The sequence below is a fragment of the Falco cherrug genome, chromosome 9, assembly GCF_023634085.1.
Source record: "Falco cherrug isolate bFalChe1 chromosome 9, bFalChe1.pri, whole genome shotgun sequence".
Lineage (NCBI taxonomy): Eukaryota > Metazoa > Chordata > Aves > Falconiformes > Falconidae > Falco > Falco cherrug.
This window is the reverse complement of record NC_073705.1, coordinates 11023214-11045117: the sequence shown is the minus strand read 5'-3', so window position 1 is coordinate 11045117 and position 21904 is coordinate 11023214. Positions and strand designations below refer to the sequence as shown.

Below are 21904 nucleotides of genomic sequence, written 5' to 3'. Positions count from 1 at the left end.
TAATTAGTGCTATCACAGGTGCAAAGTATGCTGGGCATGTTACAAACCCTTGCTCTCCAGAACACAAGGGAAAGGGGAATGCCTGTGAGAAATTCTCAGGAAGAGTGGTATTAGTAAGGATTATTTAGAGGCCCCAGGCTGTATTAACATACAGAAATAATGAACTGTTCATTTTTCACATCTGCTGAGGAGGGTGAGAGACATATGGAAGCCAGAGTGGAAAGAGGAGGTGGTAAGAGTTCCTGCTTTATGTTTGAGCTTGTGTTTTACAGATTTGGTATGGGTCAGTGAGCCTGCTGGCAGCTGAAGGGAGGGAATCCTTCTGCTGACCCCACACGGTTTCATAGGACTGAGGGAAATACTGCTGTAGGAGATGTGAGGTTGCCAGTAGAAGTGGATTATTGAACTGGTCAAGTTGTTTTTGGATAAAGAATGATACAAACATATTTACAGTTAATGTATTTCTCTGAGGGGAGCAAAGAAGCCACAGTCTTGGAACGACTATCGCAGAACGATGTTTCCTACTCATCTGCCTTTATCTCTCTCCTGTGGTGAAGGACATTTAACTATATTCTGAGGGAGCTTCCTAAAGTGCCGACCCACGTTCCAGTGTGCGTGCTTGGGAATTACCGAGACATGGGGGAGCACCGGGTCATTCTGCCTGGCGATGTGCGGGACCTCATCGACAATCTAAACAGGTAAGGTGGCACCATGGTCACCAGGCAGGGGAGTGGACCTCGGCTGCTCTCTGTCATCAGCTGTAGATAACCGTATTGCTGCTGTGTTTCAAATGCACATCACGTTCATCCTCTTGACCCTGTGCCTAACTTTTGGGCTTTCATAGCTCTGAGTACTTCACACAGCAGCTTCAGTTTACACGATGAGCTCTTTGATTTAGGAGCCTGTTCTGGGCAGATTGTTAGCTATGTATCTGGAAATAGTGAGCATCTGCCTTCCCAAGAAGTCACCTTCTTTCTGGTTAGTCCTTCTCTTGTGAAAGAATCCTCTCCCTGCAGCACAACTGTTCTCTACTCTAAATAATTCTGCTACAAGAGAGCCAGCTAGTGCAGCTGTCTTCCTTGCTCTTGCTCTGAGAGCATCCCCACACAGTATTTACTGGGCACAGCCAAATCATACGCCTCTCTTGCCAGCCAGGCAAGATTTTCTCTCATGCAAAGATCTGATGTGCTCTGTTATTTAGTATGAAATACTACTTGTTAGTCAGGATTCAATGGGTTGTACCTTTTTGTGTGGTTTTATGTTTTTAAGGCATTTTTTCATTTTCCTAGTCTCTTACTTGTTTATGCCTACATCAGGCACCCAGAAATTATATCAGTTTTAAGACTTTATCTGTAATGTAATCATTTCTTTACAAGTCCGTCTTTATCTATGACTTATGTAGGTCTGTTTGTGGTTTTAAAACAAAACCTTCACTGAAATGAACAGCTTGTACAGCTGTGAAACCCCCAGTTTAGTAAACCAATGGCCCAGTGTCCTGACACAGAATTTCTTAGTCTGGCAGCCACATGGCACTGCAACGTAACAGCTGTGTTCTGCCACCCTTTAGGAGGAACAAAGTGTGAATTTTGTCTGTAAATAAAATAACAAGTCGCTAGCAGAATGACTTGCTAGCCTACATTTAGAGGTTGACGGGATGGCTGGTAAATGAGGATCGTTCATGGTATGCAGTGTGACAGGGGCCTCTTCTGTGTGTGTGCAGTCCATGTCCTTTGTTCAGTTTTTTTTCTCTCTACCTATCTGGTTGAGACAGGCCTCCCGGCTCCTCGTATTTTCGCTACGCTGAGTCTTCCATGAAGAACAGCTTTGGCCTCAAATACCTGCACAAGTTCTTCAATATCCCCTTCTTGCAGCTGCAGGTAAGACAGAGGGCATTTCCCTGATGAGCTGGGCAGGTGGGACAAATGTCATTTTCTCTGTCTCTAAGGTGGGAATTTGGTATTTGGGGGTTCTTTTGTTGTTAGAGGATCCTGAGTAATTTCTATTTTCGTAAGAGTTATTGGAACAAAATTATGTTAGTACATTGGTGCCAGTGACTTAAACATGTCTGCTTGCGAGAGGGCTCTTCTCTGCTGTAATCGCAAATGCCTACCTCTAAAGAAAGGCTCCAAGGTGATGAACAGCACTGGCAAGAAAATTGCGTCCAGTGGTGTAGCTGCCAAAGTCAAAACTGTTACCTAGGCACATTTGTTAACTTTGTATTTAAATTCTGTTAACTACAATTCAGATGCAAGTTGATTTGGGCGTGAACTGAACAGTTCAGGGACAACTGTTTGCTGAGAATCTTTGCCCTAGTGATAGCTGATCTGCTTGGATCCTTTGCACATAGATCCAAGCCTCACATTTCCTTCATAATTGAGGCTTCTTAGGTGGACTGAGTAGAAAGGCAAAGGCTGGATGGGCACAGAAGGGTGGAATTCTCAGTTGTGGTTCTTTAGAAGAGGACCTTTCTGAGGTGACCGGGAAGGGGTCCTTTGGGATCAACAGCAGATGCTTTTTAGGGGTACATGTGATGCTATATCATTGTTTTCTGTTGTATGGAAAAAACAGGCAGTTGATCTTGATTATTTTTCAACTAGTAATTGAAATGTCTATGTGTATTTTTATACAAGTAATCCCCACTGAAATGCTAGTGCAGAGGAAGCTCAGATCTATTGGTGGATGTTACCACGTCCTCAGGCTGCAGAGCAGAAAGAACCACACTAAGAAAATTGAACATATAGTACCCCAGTAAAACAAGTCAGATTTCTGAGGAGGAGGTTGTAGAAATCTCAGATATAGACCCGACGTGCTGCTCAGTGGAGAAGATTGAAATCTACCAGCATGGTGTTGGTTAAATGTTTGATTTTATAACCTCTGCTCCTATGGTAAAGCGATGTCTTGTGGAAATCATGCATAATAATTAGTTCCCAGGTTACTTTTGTTGGTTTTGTTACAGCTCTCCTTTTTTTCTCAAATAGATGTTGATACGAGACAAAGACATTAGCACAGTCTTCCTGCCAGATTTGTTTCTGAAAGCTGGTCATAACGATACTGTTAATAGTCAGTATATTAATGATTTCCCTAGCCATATTTATAAGCAGGAAATACCAAAGTATTTGTAGTTTTGGGTTTGCTTGGAAGCAGCTTTAGGATGTGAGTCTTAGGGGACCTTTCATTTAAATGTGCTGTGTATGAGTAAACATGATCTGTTAATCTGAAACTGAAAGCCATTAGGACGTTTAGGTAAGGTAATTGCCCCCAAAGCCAGAGAATTTCTTGGTCAAATCTTGGTCTTTAGGGAAATAGAAAAAAATAAATCTGCTAAAAACTTTAGTTGTTTGGAGATTCCAGTGACAATTGCTCGGGAGAGGTGAAGGAAATGGGGTGACCAGCCCAAATTTGTTCTCCTTCTCAGTGGGCTAAGGGTGCCACTGGGAGTACTCCAAAAGGTACAGGTCCTGCAGAATTAGACTCCCAAATCCTGTGTTTTTCATGTAATGTAATTCAATAATGCAACAGCAGAAACAGACCTGAAAAGGCTTCTCATTACAATTGAGTTCTCAAAATGTGCAAGGGGAGATGTGGGTAGGCACACGTAAACCATGCTTGTAAATGTTTGCTCTGTTCTTTGTACAACAACGCAGAAGGCAGCAGTTGAGGAGGTTGTCCTGTGCCTCAGCCAAGGAGAGAGTGATCAGATCATAGCTGCCTGGCTTTTCCTTTAAAACAGCAACACCAGAACTAATTTGTGCAGTTCTGTGCTCATACTGGGATGCTTTTGTGTGCGTTCTGATAAAAATCACAGCATAGCATCCGATGTGGAGATGGCTTGTTTCATTTCCCTCTGGTGTGCGGGGGATCCCTGGCCTTGCTGTTCTGTGCCGAGGCAGGTGACACTGCAAAGCTGGAGGAGGCTTGTGGTTGCTTCCATCCAGGGCTTTGCTTCACCAAGATGCAATGCACTTAGTTTTTTCAGTGCTCCTGCTGGGTGGCTCTGGGCGTTTTGCTGCTGCTGGAGACCCGCTGGGAGCCTTGCCTTTGAGTGCACAGGGAGCCAGGGTTGGCCCCGCTGGGCCTGATTAACAACCAGCACAGCACAATGTTAAAATTTGTAGGAAAATCACAGCTAGCCTTAATTTGTAAAGGTTCTGCTTGTACCTTCAGAGAGACTTGCCAGTAACAAGCTCCAGAAAGAAGTAATTTCCCTGGTACTTTGGAGCAAAGCAGGGTTAAAGGAGAGGAATGCTACCAGGTATTAAATGCACATATGATTTAATCAGTCTCGGTGGATCTCTGAGGTTTCTCTGTGTTCCTCTGCCTAACCTCCTGCAGCTCTCGAGGGGAAGAGTTGTTCAGCTGTGTGTGAGATTCCAGGCTGTCCTTTAGCGGAGTTGGTGTTCAGTGCATTGGTTTTAAGTTGCACATTTCTGTCTTCAGCTTACATTCATGCATCTTTCATGAAGAAAGCAGTGGCTGAAATTCATACCCCCAGTACAGAGCTTGTTCCCACTAGCTAACCGGGGCTTTTCAATTATTTATCAGTTCCTTTCCAGGGGAAGGATTGTCAAACCTGAGAATGGAGTTTAGCTGTAGGTATTGCTGGTGGCCCATGTAATGTGCAAATGTGAGCAGGTCAACCAGGCCTTCAGATGCTGCGCTTGGAAGGAGACAAAATTCTGCAGACAGCTGAAATTGCCTTTTCCCAGGAAGCACTTGAAAGTGGCATTCAGCCAAAGCGTTGGTCTGTAGCACATGATTTATTCCCTTCTTTTGGGTCATTGCTAAAAATAAGCTGTTTCTTTAATATTTTAATACCAGCACGGTAAAATAGAATTTATTTTTAAAGTATTTGGAAGTCCATTATTGGTGATACATTTTTACAAAATTAAGTGCAACACTCTTAATTAAATCTAAGTTCATAATTTACTGTGATCTGTGAAAATTTAAATAAATACAACTCTGGTATATGTCTTAATGCCAAAGTATGAGGAAAGGCAAACCACTTGTTCAATAAAAGCTATTATCTAAGTGCCTAAGGTAAGCATTGGAGAACAGTGTCCCTTCCATCTCTGTTTATTCAGCTAATTTGCTCAGCATTTGATTAACTCCTCTTAGGAAGCTGAGGACAAAGAAGCAGAAAACTTGCTCTTTTTTGTCTCATTTTTGCATCTACTATATGAATAACATAGAAGGATGAAATCTGTTACTTCTAAAATCTTGAAATTATTGAATCTTGAATTCTAAAATCTAGAATTTTAATTCTAAAATCTTTATTAGTACTTCTGTTTAGTGTATAGCATGCTTTGCTGAAACTTTCTTGTCTGTATACCACAATAAAGGGAATTGGAGTTAACTAACAACATCATAATTCTTTGTATACATGTTAATGGAAGTCAGGTTTCCATCTGCATAGAGCTTATGAATATGATAAATAAAAACTACATAGCAAAGGAAATATGGAACACTCCAAGCTCTTAACACAATGGCAAAGGTAAAAATGAAGAATCTAAATGCCTTGGAAGCAGTAAATTAGCTTATATTGTCATAGAAACTCTTAAATTTCAAGAAAGAATGTATCTTCCAGTAAATTAGCATGTTTAAACATTATCAACTGCTATGAGTCACCTGGTCTTATAATACAAAATAAAAATTACTTAAAGCCATGCTTGCTGATATAAATCATGGTAGAATTTTATATAAATCAGCCTGCTCCACGGACAGCTCAAGCTGTGTCCTGACTACTCCCTTGGACAGAGTAGCATGGTGTGTTTTATATAAGACAGATGAGTGAGTTGCTCTTTAAATTTGTACACTTTCTTGATAGCTTCAAAATTGTCGTGTGTATGAAACTATATTGTCAATAGCATATGCATGTGGAAACTGAATGCCATTGCTTTATACAAATGTCTGTCTTCCCATAGGGATTTTATTCTGTACATTTTGTAGTTTATTTCCTTTTGTGCTCTTCATGCTAATGGGATTTCTCTGCAGTGAGCATGTGTGTTGTGAAACACGGTATTAAAAATTCACCACAGTTACTGACGCTAACCTTCAAAAATATTTGTCACAGTAGAAAGTTTAAATGTGCATTGAGGATAAGCAGTTATAAAAGCAAAAACCTTTGCAGTTGCGAGGAAACCTTTGATTTCTCTTCCGTTTCCTCCTGTCTGGGTGGTGGCACAGCTTGGCAGCCTGTGGCACTGGTGGACCCTGTTTTAACGGGCACTGTGCAGCGCCGTGAGTCATCGGATGTGTCTCAGCACAAGCTGTCGCCACGTCCTGTGCCATCCAGCGTGTAGGCAGTGTGAGAGGGAGGATTGACACTTTCAGGCACTGAACATCGTGATTTTTGACTCCGGAATTTGGTGTGTAAAGTGACTTTTGTGCCCCTCACTCAGAGCCTCCCCAGGGGGCGAGCAGAGTGCCGGGGCTGGTGGTGGGAGCTTGGCCAGTGCCCAGCTGTGTGCCAGCTGCCTGCGTCTGAGCCAAGGGCAAGGGGCTCTGGCACAAGATTTGTACTGTGGAGCGGGGCAGTGGCCACAGACAGCTCTAGTCTTGGCCAGAGGATCCTGAATTGTGTTTCTGCAGAAATGGATGCTGTGTTAGCCCTGCGGCTCAAGGATGTTGCAGGGCCAGGTCTGCTGGGCAGGCAGGTGAGGTTGGTGCTGGATCCACGGCAGATGAGCCCTTGGAGCTGGCCATGCCCGTGCAGCCTCAGCGTAATGCGTGTGGTTATTGATCTCTTCTCATTGCCATCCGGACTGTTGGGAGGAGTGTCCCATGACCATTTGCAATTGATTTTGAACCTTTTAAGCCAGCACTTCCCCTCAGCTGAGGTTTTTGCTTGGATTCTGTTGGAAACGTGGAAGGGAAAGGGCTGAATTAGGCTACCCTGTTTTGTGTTAGTGAAGCCAGCTCACTTTATCACACATTTGAAATGGACTGGAGTGTCTGTCTTGCATCTGTGGGGCAGCAACTGAAGGCAGAGGGGCAGTGACTTCTAAAATTTCACTGAGTTGACAGGTTGTCCTCAGTCATCTACCCTGACAGTAAAAAGAAAATGATTGTGAGGTTTTGCATCAGCTAGGTCCTACTCACAGAGGGACTTCTTTAGCACAGGGAAAAATAAAAGAGCAGAATGAATGGGTTGCCCAACTGTTCTCCACAGGAGTTGGATCTGTTTTCCAAATGCAACTGGCAATGCTGTCTGAAAATCACACATAATTGATTTATGGCTGAGTACAGCTCACAGAACAAGTTACTTTCTTACACACAGACTTTCTGGATTAATGTACTTTTGCTACTGCTTCTGCTTCCCTTTGTGCTTCTGTATTTAAATTGAGAGGGACCAAAGCTCCTGTTTAATGCATTGCTGTGGGTAGAGTGGTGCCACAAGATCTTGCTGCACCCTGTGAGCGCACGGAGATCTGTTACAGTGACCCTTCCTGCTCAGACCCAGCTTGTTTTTCTTTCTTCAGAGGGAGACGTTGCTACGGCAGCTGGAGACGAATCAGCTGGATATTGATGCAACTTTGGAGGAGCTGTCAGTGCAGCAAGAGACAGAAGATCAAAACTACGAACTGTATGTCACTGAGCCATCTTTTCTAACTGTTTTGTTGCAGTCTAGGTGTCACGTGAATGTTGGGCAGCCCCAGCTGTGGCATGTGGCCAGGCTGAAGGGTCCAGTGAGTGACATTTAGGGTTTCTTTGGAACTTGTAAACTGTTGCTTTTAAGTGGCATCACCTGAAATAAAGCATACCCTTGGGGATCCCTATGAAAGGGTCTGGTTCCTACAGGCATGGGATCTGTGGGAGGGCAGTGGAGGTGAAGCTCAGGAGCACCCCTGGAGGCAGCACATGCTGAAGGAATTGGAGAGAAGTATGTTGCAGCCTCTGATGCTGAAAGGGGTATTTTCCATCTTTCTTCTACTCAGCGCACAAGTTGATTCCTCTTCTTCTGGCTATTGCATTCCTGTGTATTGTGTGTCTTGTGACAGGCAGAAGGTAATAGCAACGACATTGTTGTCTTCTTTTCCCTTTAAGTACTTCCAGACTCCTCAGTGCATTTCTGGTTTGAAATAGTGGCTATTTCCTGCTGCCTTGCGTTTTTTCAGTGCCTTGTCTGATTGCTTGCTGCTTGAAATGAGCATTTGCCAGATTGAACCCTGCAAAGCCAGTACGTCTGTAGCACACTGAACAGGAATCTCTTCAGATTTGTATGTTGTTGACAAATGTGTTCTGTGAATTCTGATTGCAAGGTCTTTATTGCAGTGATGTGCAAGACAGAAAAGTCATCCCAGAATGAATTGGAAAAAGATTCTTTACAGGCAGCTTTATTTAGAAGTTGGAGTCAATGGTTATGAAATATTCATGCAGTCATTTTGAGCAATTTTCAGACCAAGTTTCAAGTTCCATAACCTTAGTCAGTGTGTCTTCCTTGAGAGCATTGAAATACCCCATATAAACCTGAAGCGGTACCATTTCCAGAGTGTTCACCTCATTCCTTACCCCAGGGACTGGTTTGTCTCCTTGTGCCTTCAGCAGTTCTCTTGATGTCCCTGCTCAAAGGGCTGGGCTGTGTGGGCTGTGCTGTCAAGATTGTTTTCCAGTACTTTTGTTTGTACTGCATCAGTAATGGGAAGATACTTAAGGGAAGATATCTGAAAGAATCAAGAGCAGAGCTGTTCCAAACTTACACCAGAAGATCTTGCTCCTTAGTCACCTCTTGCCCTTATACCAGCTTTAGCATTTGCTGAACCCTCTCATGTGCCACTTCAGCTCACAAACCCAGCAGAAGGCTGTCTTCTGCCCTGTCTATTTGGGTTAATCTGAGTCGGGCTGGCTCTGAGAAGCGTGTGTGTAACACCATAACTTAAAGGAAGCAGCAGCAGTATGGTGCTGGCAGAGGTGGGATGGCTAGACCTTGTAGTTCCAGCAATGGGCACTAGACTCGATGATCCCATCCAGTGTAACCACACCAGTGGACACCATTTTATGATATTGGTATGCTTCCTCTGCCAGAGAGTACCCTTTCTGGGTACATGCTCCTGCAGAAATATCTGATTGCTAAAGAGTATCATTTGCAATGCCATAGCATCAAGAATCTTAGGGCCAGAGTGCTCGCATTGCTCTAGGCACTGTGCACTAACAAGTCAAAAAGCATGTTCTTGCCTTTTGCAAGCAGAGAGGAGCTTTTGGTGCAGTAAGCAGCAGCTAGCATCACCTCAGCAGAAGCCCCCGAGTCATCTGCAGAAACTCCAAAGCCAGATAAACATTGGACCTACTTGTCAGTCATTTGTCATTTTCCAAACCAGCTCATCAGCATGGGAGGAGCAGGAGATGGGGTGTGTGCGCCTGAAGATGCACACTGCGTGCCCTGGGTCACTGGGTGCCGTAGCAAAGTACTGCTGCTCAGCTGCTAGGGAGGGCTGGCGCTGCAGGTGGCTAATTGCACCATTAAGCTGCATAATTGGCTTAACATGGCATAAGAAATACCTTAGCTGTGGTACCTGACAGAAGAGGAGTTGCTACAATATTAAAAGCAAGACTTTTCTCTAGAATTCTAGAATTATAACCAAATAAACTGTCATCTTTATGCAGCTGTCCAACTTCTGCTTTCACTGCAGCTGCTGCATGTTTATGTCTGTGTACCGAGACCAATGTTCTTTGCTTTCATAACATAACGCTTCTTTATAGAAAAGTCTTTAAAATATCCCTGGATGCTTCCTGGCTTGAGCCACTGATCCCAAAAGAAAAGCACCAGGCAGTGTCACGTCTGAGTACTTTCATCACACTGACTAGAATAGGGTGCTATTTTAGGATTTTTGAGGTTTTTCCGTGCATCCCAGGTAGAAACAAAAAGTCTGTTTCAGTGGCACCTCTCTGAAGCAGATGAGCTGCAAAGCAGTTACTTCAGCCCCAGAGTTGAAAAGTATACTCTTCCTATGTTCCATTTTTTATCCCTGCAGGAGCCCTTCAAGCTCGAGTCCTTTAGCCTAAGTCCTGACAGAAAAAAATAACCACACTGATATGGCAGGGGACTTTTTTTGGGTAAAGTTCCGATTCTTAGTAAACAGTTTAGGCTGGTGAACAGAGTATCTGTAGACACGACAGTACATGGGATTTAGAGCTTGTAGTTGTGAGGCAGGTCTGCAGTGCTCATTATTAGGCCTTGGGAAGGTACTTGCGTCCATGCTTGTCAGATGCCCATCATTTTCGGATTGTCATGTTTAACATGCTACTTCGTCAAAATGAGCACCTGATGCATTGTCCTCTGACCCTGACCTTGTTGTATTCAGTATGTGCGTCGGTGCAGTGTGACTTGCTGACCCTTGACAGATGTGAAGCCCTTGTGTTGGTTGCTTCAGTTTAGACGGTGCCTGGAGTTCTGTTGTCAGTCACCACAAATTGTACAGCAAGAGAAGGTGTCCGCAGGCACTTGGGGCTGCAGGCCATGGTGTGGCTGCTGCAGCACCTCCGAGGCGATTCCTGCTCTCCAGCCATAAAATCAGGCCATGGAACAAGGCCAGGTGACAGTGCTAGGACATCTCACTCAGTTACTTCATTCGCCCCTGTGCACGTCTAATAGCTGCTCTGTCACAATGACCGATGCTAAATTAGGATCAGCGAGAACAGAAAGAGAACAAGAACTCTTTCTCCTGCTGTGGCTGGGTACCCGAGGTCATTGCTCCAAAATGTGGATCCCAGAGAAAACACGAGGTGGCACACAACGCTGCCTCTTCTGCCTTATGTAAGCTATCCCTTGGCAGCCACTGGCTGGGCTTTGCCTCTATAAGACACATTTAGATGCTTCCAGCTCTTTCCCTGTGCTTAGTCTCCTCTCTGCCTGCCACACCTCTTGCACTGGTACTTTCCCTGTGGTTTCTCAGATTTTACATTTTCAATGCTGCTAAAACAGCATTTCAGCCCTTTTTGAGTTCCTCAATTCTTATTCAAAAAACAGCAATGACTTTTTTTACTCTGTTCCAAATTTGTACTTAATTTGCTCAGTTTTTCCATCTTTAATTGTACCCAGTTTATCTTCTGTCACAAGGGAAACTTTATGTTCAGCATGCCTGTTCCCTCACTGGATTGGTGCAGATGGAGAAATAGCTTTTGGGGAAATTGTGGAAGCTCTTCCTGCATATTCATGTTTTTTTAGGAATAAGCTGCTGGTGGAAGCGTTTGCAAAAGTTAATAAGAAGCAGATCTAATGTATGATTTTCATGAGTTTTTATGTTTGGCTGTGTTTTTTTCTAGTATTCTTTTTTAATATCAAAAATCATTTAATTTCAAAGGTTAAGTAATCAACTCTCTTTGAATTAACTTTTTTATTCCTAAGGATTAATACAAGTTAGTCAAAAGGAATACTTAAGTTATTCTTTGTGAGAAATCTCATGTTCTTTCACACTCAGTTTTGAGAAGCCTCAGGAAATTGTCATCTGTAAACCACTGTGCGATTGTTTGCCTTGTAAGCACATGAAGTCCAAGTTCTTCACAGGAATTGTTTGTAAGAAATGAGTTTTCAGATCGTTTGCTCCTTGTGTTTAAGAGCTTTTAAGCAAACTCTTAGTCAGGCTTTGTAAAAATATATTTGAAGCAGTTGAACTTCAGATTATCTGAGATACCGTATGATCCAGGCTGCAGCAGCTGTAGTGGTAGGACCTGTCCCAGGTTTGCCATGTGACAGAAATCCTTCTGGGTACTTTCCCAGCGGTGCCGTACAGCTGTCACCTGCGTTGTCAGATCATCCTAGATAGCCAGGTGCTACTGTCCAGGTAGGGAAGATTGTAGAATCATAGAATCATTTAGGTTGGAAAAGACCTTTGGGATCAAGTCTAACTGTAAACCCAGCGCTGCCAAGTCCACCACTAAACCATGTCCCTAAGCACCAAGTCTACACGTCTTTTAAATACCTCCAAGGATGATGACTCAACCACTTCCCTGGGCAGCCCGTTCCAACACTTCATAACCTTTTCGGTGAAGAAATTTTTCCTAATATCCAATGTAGACCTCCCCTGGTACAACTGGAATCCATTTCCTCTCATCCTATGGATGATGGACCAGTGACTGCAGAAAGGCATTTGTGCTCTCCTGATGAGGACTCTTCTTTTAGGAGCCATGCTCCCTGCATTAGACAGCTTTATTCGCTACAGAGTCATTGATTGCATTTTGGGCTTTTATTTGCTTGTTTGGTTTTTCTGTGTTGAGCATAGCTCATGATTTTGCAAAGACTGTGGTGCTGATAACACCAGTGCTGTCTGGCAGGAGGACCTGCTGCTTGAGCTGTTCCTTTGTGTCTTCAGCTGTATTTGAAGTACAGGTCCAGAACCACACTGGCTAAAGGCTGAATTACCAGTTAGCAAAGTAAACCCACTTTTGCTTTGTCTTCCCCCTGCCCCGCTTTTATTGTTACTGCTTGCTGTCAATCACTGTTGCTGTCAGACAGATAAGGAGCCAGTGCGTACTAGAGAGGACTCTAGGTCATCTTTTTTGTGTGAGGCTGCATTAAGAATTAATTGCAACTGAGCCTGTCATCATCAGTCTTGCTAGGAAAGCAGAGAACATGGAATTTGTCCCGTATGTTGTGGAGGGGGGGTTGTTCTACTGCATCCACTTTGTGTCTCATGGAAAACCTGAGCAGCTCTTGGAGAAGGGCTGTACTCCAAGGTCTGGGCAGCAGGATTCAACCCGGCTTGGCAATTGGTTTCACATTCAGGGACCTGGGCTTAGGGGGGAGTCAGGTTCAGTACCTTCAGTGAGCCCAAAACAAACATCTGGAGATCTGACCCTCAGTAACCCCAGTTAAACTGATGTCACATGGCCTATTAATCTTCATTTTCACAATTAATAAAATAACCCAAAGGCTTTCTTGCCATGTGAAATACACTTGAAAAATTGATCACAGCAGATTAGAACCAGGAGCCAAAAAGCTTCAGGCTGCTTCCATCTTCAATAGTAAATGAACATGAGCACTGACAATTTTAAGAACTGTGAGGCTAACAAGTCCTTTTGTGCTTTTTTTTGTTTGCTCTGGGAGCAGAGCAACAGTAACCTCAGGCCCTGACAAATTTTTGTTCCTGCAGGCCATGTTCATCTTTAAAATTGCATTAAAATCTCCTCTTGCGAGCAGGTCCAACTGGGTGTGAATTATTCAGGGGTTTTGAGGATGAAGACTTGTTACTCAGTCTGAAATGGAAGGATTGAAAGGTGAACAAGGAGCCCACATGGATCAGGACAGATAATCCATCTGGACTTGCATAGCATGTTTGCTGTTGCTGTATCCCAACTGAACAAGTGTACTCGGGTCACAGCATGAGTTCGTCTTGTGTTTTAATAGGACCTGGTCTACTACACGTAGTGGATATGAAGCTACTTGTTTCACAGTAAGATTTTGAGTGAGTCCTTTTGTTAAGGACTGACAAAAAGGACAGAACAAGGAACACGGTGGCCAGATTGTATAGAATGTGAGAAAAAACAGACACGTGGCAGGTTTGGCCTGTTATGTTCCCAAAACAGCCACGCTTCTGCCTCTGAAGAATGTGTGTAAAGCCAGAGAAAGCATTCATGCATTATGTAGTATTTTCGAAGTGTGGAGGATGCTTAGACACCTCCACCCTGGAAATTACTGAGAGCTTGCCGGCAGCATTTTCATATATGCTGTTTTTCCACCCACCTCTTTTCACGGAAGAAGATACGAATATGAAAGCTCAGCAGAGCTCTTTAATGCAGCCCATATAAAACCAGCGTCAGACCATCCTTATTTCCCCAGTGTCGTGGCACACAACACAGAGCTTGGCCCATGTGTCTGGTTGGAGATGAGGAAGGTGACACGAAGCACACATGCCACAGCTCTCCTTGATGCTGTGCTGGAGTAAAGAGTCTGTGTCGTGCTGTCCCCAAATAACCATTGTGTCTTTCTACTAAAAATAGCTTGCTGTCTCTTATTCTTGTGCCCTTCACATAATGTAGGTGAGCAAGGCATAGGAGCACAGGTGCAGAAGAAGCCTGCATGTGTGTTACTCTCCAAACTAGCTGAGCTGGAGGGAAGGATGACACTCTTTATACTTCAGTTATGTAGTATTTTTTCCCTCCAGCTCTTAAAATTCATGTGTTTCTGCAGGAGAAACAGGTGGTAGTCGCAGCCCTCCCTCCCTCTGGATCTGGCTACTTGCCCAGAACAAAGCAGGTTGTTGTTTCCAGAATGGGCAGTCTTTGTAGTACAAAGTACAGTAAAATTTTTAGATGCCCTAATATTGTAAAGAGTGCCCTGTGCTTTGTTGGGTCCTGCTTTAAATACTCATTAAGCTTCATATTCTGTATCCTGAAATGACTGTATATGTATTTTGCGTATACTTCGTATAGGATCCTTGTCCCTTAGTCTTCAGTGTGTAATTGTCTTATCCTGCTTGAGTCAGCCAGTTGCCGTGATGGTGGGACCCAGCACCCTGATCAGAGACTCAGAGGTGGTTTGATTCTAGTTTTGTGTAGCGTTGGTGATTTGGGTGCTCACATAGACGGTCGGAGAGCTCAGCTCAGCCAGGAGAGCTACAGCACTGGCATCAGTATCTTGGACGCTGGATGCGGCAGCGACCAAGCTTGGAGGCCTTCCAGCCAGGATCGCTGTTGCTATAAACAAGCACAGGGGTGCATGTAGATCAGCTGGGATCGATTGCTCTTTACAGTTGGGAGGCAGGAGTCTGTAACCCTGAGCAGGGCTTGGAAGGAGGAGGAATGAGTACCACAAAGCAGAGCTCTTCAGCCATCCTGCCTTCGGCTCGCCCGGAGCCCTGAATCAGAGCTCGGAGGGGAGGGATGGCAGAATTTAGCACTCAGTGCTTCTGGCATGGATCTGCAGAGCTGCGCATCCCGTGCACCCAAGTGTTGTGAATGGCTTTTCAGGGCATAGCAACTCACGTGGTTTTGTGGATAAAGAGCATTTGCTTTGTTGGACAAGGGCTGAATTGCAGGTACCCTTGGTTTATCTTCCCCTCACCACAGATGCCTTGCCTAGTCTGCCTTGAGGGATGCTGAATTGCAGCTCAGTGCCAGGGTTAAACTCCTTTGTGTTTCCTCTTTGGTGCATGACAAATCCGTGCATCATTTTCAGTGGAACATGTTGTCGCACAGCTCACCCCAGCTACTAGTCCCCTGAGAGGGAGGATGCTGGAATGGTTGCTTTGTTGCGTACTGTGATCTCAGCCCCGCAAGGAGCTTGTTTTGTTGTAGCCAGTCTACTGGGTGGAATTAGCACATAACCCTCGCCCCGGATCCTGGTGGAAGCATTCAGTGAGGCTACCACTGCCACTAAATTAGGTGCCTTGACAACAGTCTCGGGGGGATACGCAGTGGATGGCCACGTGACAGCCAGGCTCCTTTCCTGCTTCTCCCAGGCATCATTGGGATTGTAGCCTTTAGTCCTGTCTTCTGGAATGAGTGAGGAGACTCTTTCCTAGCCATTCTTACGTGATGAACATGGAGCAAGAACACTTGTTTCCTAGCCCTTGAGCAGATGACTATTTCCTTTGTACTGCTGAATTTCTTCCCATTCCTGTTATTCAGGATCATCCAGTTCTTTCTGTCTCTTGTCCCTGTCTCCCTTTCTGTTGATGCTGCCTCCCAGCTTGCAAGCCCATGAGCATTTCTCTGGTCTCTGTGCCACTTCATTGAAATGCTGAAATATACCTCAAGGCTAATCTTTAAGGAATTCTACCAATTATTTCTCTCCTAGATAATACCGCTTTTTAGTGCTACCCTTTATCTGCACCTTAGCCAGTTCCTTAGTTAGGAAAGACTGCTGGTTTTCTAGTTCAAGTAACAGCTTCCTGAGGATGTTCTCTAGGGGTCCAGACACTGCTGGTCACAAAGTATATTAGGTTGTTCCTTAAAATAGGAAATTATATCTCTAGGGGGGTTAGAGTCTTTTAGTCCCGCTGTTTGCTTTCTGCTCAGCAGTCATTCCAGTGAAGGTGTCTGTCTGACTTAAGTCCCTGGAGGATGAGGTTGTGCTCTGTATGGGAGAGGAGTCTCTATTTTGACATACTCATTGCCTGAAGTACAAGCGAGTCTGTCTGTCTTCCAGAAGCAGCTGAACCCAGAGTCTCTGTGCATGAGTAATGTTCATTAGTCTTAATGAAATAAGAGGCGAGACCATGACGTGCTAGATTTTATACATGATATTTCACTTTAGGTGTCCTCTTTATATCTCTCAGATGTCCAACATGTAGCAGATCTTATTTTGAGACCATTTCATGCTAAGAGCCCGTCTTTCTGTTAGTGTTTCTTTGCATACAGCTTGTGAAAAAACTGCTAACCAAACGGGCTGCAGCAGGAGGCTGCAGCAGGATTAGGCTTCATTTCCTTTTTGAAAAGGATAGAGCATTTCACCCTCTCTAGCAGTGCAGGCTTTAATGCTCTTCTAGTCAGGAATCCAGCCAGGACCATAACTTGTTTCAGAGCTTGTCCTGCTTGGCTCCACTGCCTCCCACGCAGAGGGGGAGTGTGTGCAGGGGGAGAGACTGCCTGTGTATCTGCACATTGCGAGAAGGGTAATTGCCATCAGTCCTCTGTGAGCCCTCTGGATAGCTCTTTTCTTTTGACATTCAATGTTTCTCCTCTGAAATTCATTCTTGGCTGAAAAAAAAGGGGTTTATAGCATTTGACTTTTCTCGAGCTCTCTCATCTCTTCTGCAGAATCTAAAAATGTGCCATTCCAGTAGCACTTACTCCCTTAGAGACATATGTCCAAGAACTGACTTAAGGTTGTGTTTCAAGCCCTGGCATGTTGCTATAATCTGTCTATCCAGGGAGTTCCCAGAAGTGTTACAAATATAGGTTTCATCCTGCAGTGCAGAGCAGGTTGGGATTCTCCACGCCTCGATGCAGATCGGGTGAGTTTAGCTTCTGTTGGTGAGCCAGATCTATTGTGGCCCAGGGAGTCACAGCATCACTGAAAGCAGACCCATACCCTCCCAGCTTAGCCCACAGTCAAAGCAGCCCAGCACTGTGCTCGGTGCTCTGTTGAGCGTTCCTTATACTTGCAATTTATCTTCCCTGCAGCTTCCTTGAAATGATGGAAGCCCGAAGTCAAGGACACACATCACCCCTAACAACTAACGGGCAAAGCCCTTCCTCTGGTTCCCAGTCACCCATCGTACCTCCGAGCTCCACGTCGACGGGCAGCTCCAGCCCTGGCACCCCACAGCCACCGCAGCCGCTTTCCACAAGCTCCGCCATCTCTCCTGAACCTCCCCCATCTTTTTCACCAGTGTCTGCACCCGAGGCCCAGCAGCCACACGCACCTCCGCCAGCTACAGCCTCCCCAGCACCTCCAGCTGCAGTCCCACCACCAAAGCGCAGCATTATTTCACGTCTCTTTGGGACATCTCCTGCACCAGACCCCTCTCCTCCCCAGCCAGGTAGGTGCTGGAGTGCAGTGTCTAGGCAGAGCGTCACCCGTGGGTGTTTCTGTTTTCCTTTCATGTTTTTCCCTGCGAGAGGCTGGGCAGACAGGTGTCTGAAGGCCACAGGCCCTGCGTGTGCAGCATGTGTCCAAGGAAAGTTGTACTGTCACTCGTTGTTTTTTTCTCCTGATCGGTGGTTTGGTTTGTCTCTGTGCTGGTTTGGATGGGGACTGTGTCCAGCCAGCTGGGTGGTGGCTATAACACATTTCAGGAGGAAAATACTGAACATACAGGAAACACTAATAAAAATAACTCTCAGCTGCTTACCAGGAGCACAAATGTCTCTTGAATAGCAAGAAAAATTGTTAGAGAAGCTATTTGAAGCTCTGTCTTCACAAAAGTGTGGCAGCTCAAAGGGACTCTTGTGTATTAATGGAGAACAGCGGAGTGCTGGTTTTAAAGGTTATTCAGCCAGAAATGATCGCGTAAGTCCAGGCTCTGCAGCAGATTTCCCTCTGGGGAAATACGCTCCTTCAGAGACGGTCCGAGGAAGAGGGCAACCCGCCTTGGCTTCTTCCTTCGCACTGGTACACAATGGAGCAGCGTAGCGCGGCATTTGGTCCAAACCCCTGCCGGATGAAGTTACAGGGCAGAGGCATCGAGGATTTTGTTGCATGTAATTATACTGATCTGGACCTTAATTTGCCTGTCACATTCAGTTTGTTTGCGAAGCTAACTGGAGCTGCAGAGCTGGCACTGCCTGAAAATCGTTAGCATGGCATCGTTTGAATCACCCTTTGGAAATACCTTCCCTCTCAAACTGTCAATCCCTAGAGCTCACAGTAGTCTCAAGACACCCACAGAAAGAAAGGAGGAGGTGCTGGGAACATGGTTTGCAGCTTCAGATATTGAAATCTTTCAGGTTTTTTCACACTGTGCATACAGTGTTCTGCATCCTGACTCTGTTACCAGGTATGACACAGTACACCCATTTCAGTTTCTTTGTGACTTTTCCTACCAAGAAACAAACAAACAATGAGGAGCAAATGTTACAAATCCCTTCTCAATAAAAAACCCGTTGTCATATTGATATGTAAAAAAACCCAGCAAGTGGCCTACTACCAGTGTTAAAATATTTGGATTTTGTGGGTTTTCATTTTTCTTTTCTTTTTTTTAACTCTGTCACTTAGCTTGAGAACTGTTTTAGGCTTGTGACCTGCAGTCCTGGTATCTTAAGGGTGCTTTTTAAGAGGGTTGCAAAATGCAGCTAGGAAAAGCTGATCTGTCAGTGTTGTTAGGTTTATGTAGCATGCCAAAGGTCTGCACCTCTACTGGAACATACCTAGGGACTAGCTAATTGGAAAGCAGTTGAAAAATCACTGTCACAAAGTAATACTTGTTTTTTATATGGGAGCTGCTATTTAAGCTTTCCCTTGAAGTCTTGCAGTAGTAATTCTTTTGGCTGTGCTTTTTCTTACACCAACGCTACTCTATGGCATTAGTAATAGCGTTATTAGTATGCAAAAGTGATCTGAAAGCTGTACTAGTAGAGCAAAATCTAGAAAAAACATACAAATCTTGTTCAACCAAAAGAAAAGAGCCTAGGTGTGAAGTGCAGTCTGGGTAGGAGAAAAAGGTTGAATATCCTGACAAGGTTAATTGCTTTAGGCTTCTTGGTTATGCTAATTTCATGAGTTTTCATCCTGATACCTTGAAGATGGGTAGAGGTGTTTCTACAAATAAGTTACATTAAAGCAAGTCTCTATTTACTGTAGCTCTTGAGCTTTTGGTTACATGGGGCATCTAAAAGCACAGTGTGAACAATTCTGCCTTTGACAGTTACAGTTGAAAAAGCAAGAGGAGGTGAGTGGGTGAACTGAACAGTCTGGAAAAGGTAAGAGAACAATGATGGGACATCACACGGGAGCGGTGCACACAGCATAGGTGTAAAACGTGGCTGTGGTGTAGTCAGTCATAGCATTCACTGTAGAGCACAGTGAGCTACCATGCTGGAGAGTTTTTGAGACTATTTAAGAGCCGAGGTCATCCTGGTGCATTTGAAACCATAGCAGCCATGTGTGGTCTGTGAATACCTTCATGCAAAGTTCTGGACTGGTTTGAGTATCCTGTTCATAACCTCTTCCCTCGCTGTGTAGCCAAGGTCCTGCTTTGTGGCTACTGCCACCCTGGCCGGGCAGGGTAGATCTGTAAAGAGCAAATTTTCTGTTTTGTTTGTGGTGAACCCTGTATTTTACAACTGCTGTTATTAATGCAGATCCTGCAGCTGCCACTCCTCCTCCCCGCCCTGAAGCCCCTGCTAAAGTACAGAGCGTGGAGGACTTTGTTCCTGATGACAGTCTGGACCACAGCTTTCTAGAAGACCCAGCCCCACAGAAGGACAAAGGGAAGCCGCAGACGAAACACCGTGTTGATAGTGAAAGGTATGGAAAGGAGGATGGAGGGGGGTCAGGCAGGGATGTATCTGGATGCACAGTCTGCATGAGGAGTCAGGCCTGGCTAACCTGTTGCAACTGTTCAGAAAGTGATTGCGGAGCAATTAGCTGCCCCTAAGCTTTTCTGGCTGTGGTATAGTCAGTCGTAGCCTTCACTGTCTCCCGTTAAATGATACACACTGCTCCCTGGGAATGAGGAACAGCAGTAAAAGCTAGTCATCCCCTTCCCGGTTTTGCTGTCTTGCTTTCATGCTCAGTGTTAAAACCACTGGGTTGGTTTGGGTTCAGGAAGGCATTTCTCTCCTGACCAAATGTGCTGAGACATTTGAGATGTTTTCCTTCTGGAACACAGTGTACTTTGCAGGGATATTGTGTTTTGCCTAATGAATACTTTCCCGCCGCAGAGGCCCAAAGCATGGCCATGCTCATTCGTGGCCTGGCACTGCCATTTCTGAGGCGTGATAAAGGGGTCTGTGTTTGTTGGGAGACACTTGGGGCCACTCCATGGCTTAATGGGATTCTGGAAAGAAGGATGAGAGAGTCATGCTTCCTTGGGAGTGTCACTGTATGCTTGCCTGCAGATTCCAGAGAAGTTTTAAGGGGTGCCTTTCTTTTTCTCTGTTCATTTCTAATGTTCCTTCCCAGCATTTTCTCTCTAAATTGGAGAGAGATGGATTTGCTGGGTGGCCATATGATTATGGAGATACAGATTCAGTGGATAAGGAATTGGCTGGATGGTCACATTTAGAGGCTAGTAATAGCTCACTGTCCGAATGGAGATCAGTGACAAGTGGTGTCCCTCAGGGGTCCATACTGGAACCGGTACTGTTCAATACCATCATCAGTGGCATAAGACGGTGGGATTGAGTGCACCCTCAGCAAGTTGGCAGATGACACAGGCTGAGTGGTGCAGTTGACAGGCCTGAGGGACAGGATGCCGTCCAGATGGGGACCTGGACAAGCTCAAGGAGTGGGCCCATGTGAACCTCACGAGGTTCAACAAGGCCAAGTACAAGATCCTGTGTCTGGGTCAGGGCAACCCCCAGTACCAACACGGGCTGGGATATGAAGGGACTGAGAGAAGCCCTGCAGGGATGCCCTTGGTGTACCGGTGGATGAAGCGCTGGACATGACTTGGCAATGTGTGCTCACAGCCTGGAAGGCAGTCTGTATCCTGGGCTGCATCACAAGCAGCGTGGCCAGGAGGTTGAGGGAGGTGATTCTGCCCCTCCGCTCGGCTCTGCTGAGAGACCCCCGCACAGTACTGCATCCAGCTTTGGGGTCCTCAGCACATGCAAGACATGAACCTGTTGGAGCAGGTCCAGAGGAGAGACAGAAAAATGATCAGAGGGCTGCAGCACCTCTCCTGTGAGGACAGGCTGAGGGAGTTGGGGTTGTTCAGCCTGGAGAAGAGAGGGCTCCAGGAGACCTTCCTGTGGGCTTTCAGTACTTGAAGGGGGCTTATAAGAAAGGTGGAGACAGGCTTTTTGGTAGGGTCTGTGGTGACAGAACAAGCAGTAGTGGTTTTAAACTAAAAGAGGGTAGATTCAGACTAGGTATAAGGAAGAATTTTTTTATGAGGGTGGTAAAACACAAAACAGGTTGCCCAGGGAGGTGGTAGATGTCCCATCCCTGGGAACATTCAAGGTCAGGTTGAACAGGACTCTGAGCCACCTGATCTAGTTGAAGAAGTTCCTGCTCATTGCAGGGGGGTTGGACTAGATGACCTTTGAAAGTCCCTTCCAAACCAAATTATTCTATGATCCTGTGATTCTATAATTGTCTTCCAGATGGCAGAGAGCTGTGTATATGCTGTAGGCTGGATTTTCTTTCTATTTTTCCTTCTCTTTTTTTTTTTTTTCTTTTCCTGGCTTTGATGTTTCTTAACCAAAAAAGAAGGGAAAAGGGATTGTGTATGCTGAGCTGCTCAGACAAGAGGATGTGCAGCAAGCTGTCTGAAAGCAGACTGTCACTTAAGAGAAGACCTAAGCATACTCACAGGCTCTGCATCCCTCTGCTTAGAATAGTCCTTGCCTGCTGCCTCTGTCA

General features: G+C 45.2%; 1 protein-coding gene across 3 annotated transcripts in view; it reads left to right on the top strand.

Moving 5' to 3' along the window:
• The window catches only part of RABL6 (RAB, member RAS oncogene family like 6), a 58688-nt gene that overhangs the window by 22739 nt on the left and 14045 nt on the right, over nucleotides 1–21904 (top strand). For all 3 annotated transcript variants that reach the window (XM_055720356.1, XM_055720355.1, XM_055720357.1), the window contains 5 exons: nucleotides 558–698; nucleotides 1772–1877; nucleotides 7479–7582; nucleotides 17059–17417; nucleotides 19678–19843. In XM_055720356.1, coding sequence (XP_055576331.1) covers nucleotides 558–698; nucleotides 1772–1877; nucleotides 7479–7582; nucleotides 17059–17417; nucleotides 19678–19843 — 876 coding nt within the window. The remainder of the gene's footprint in view (nucleotides 1–557; nucleotides 699–1771; nucleotides 1878–7478; nucleotides 7583–17058; nucleotides 17418–19677; nucleotides 19844–21904) is intronic.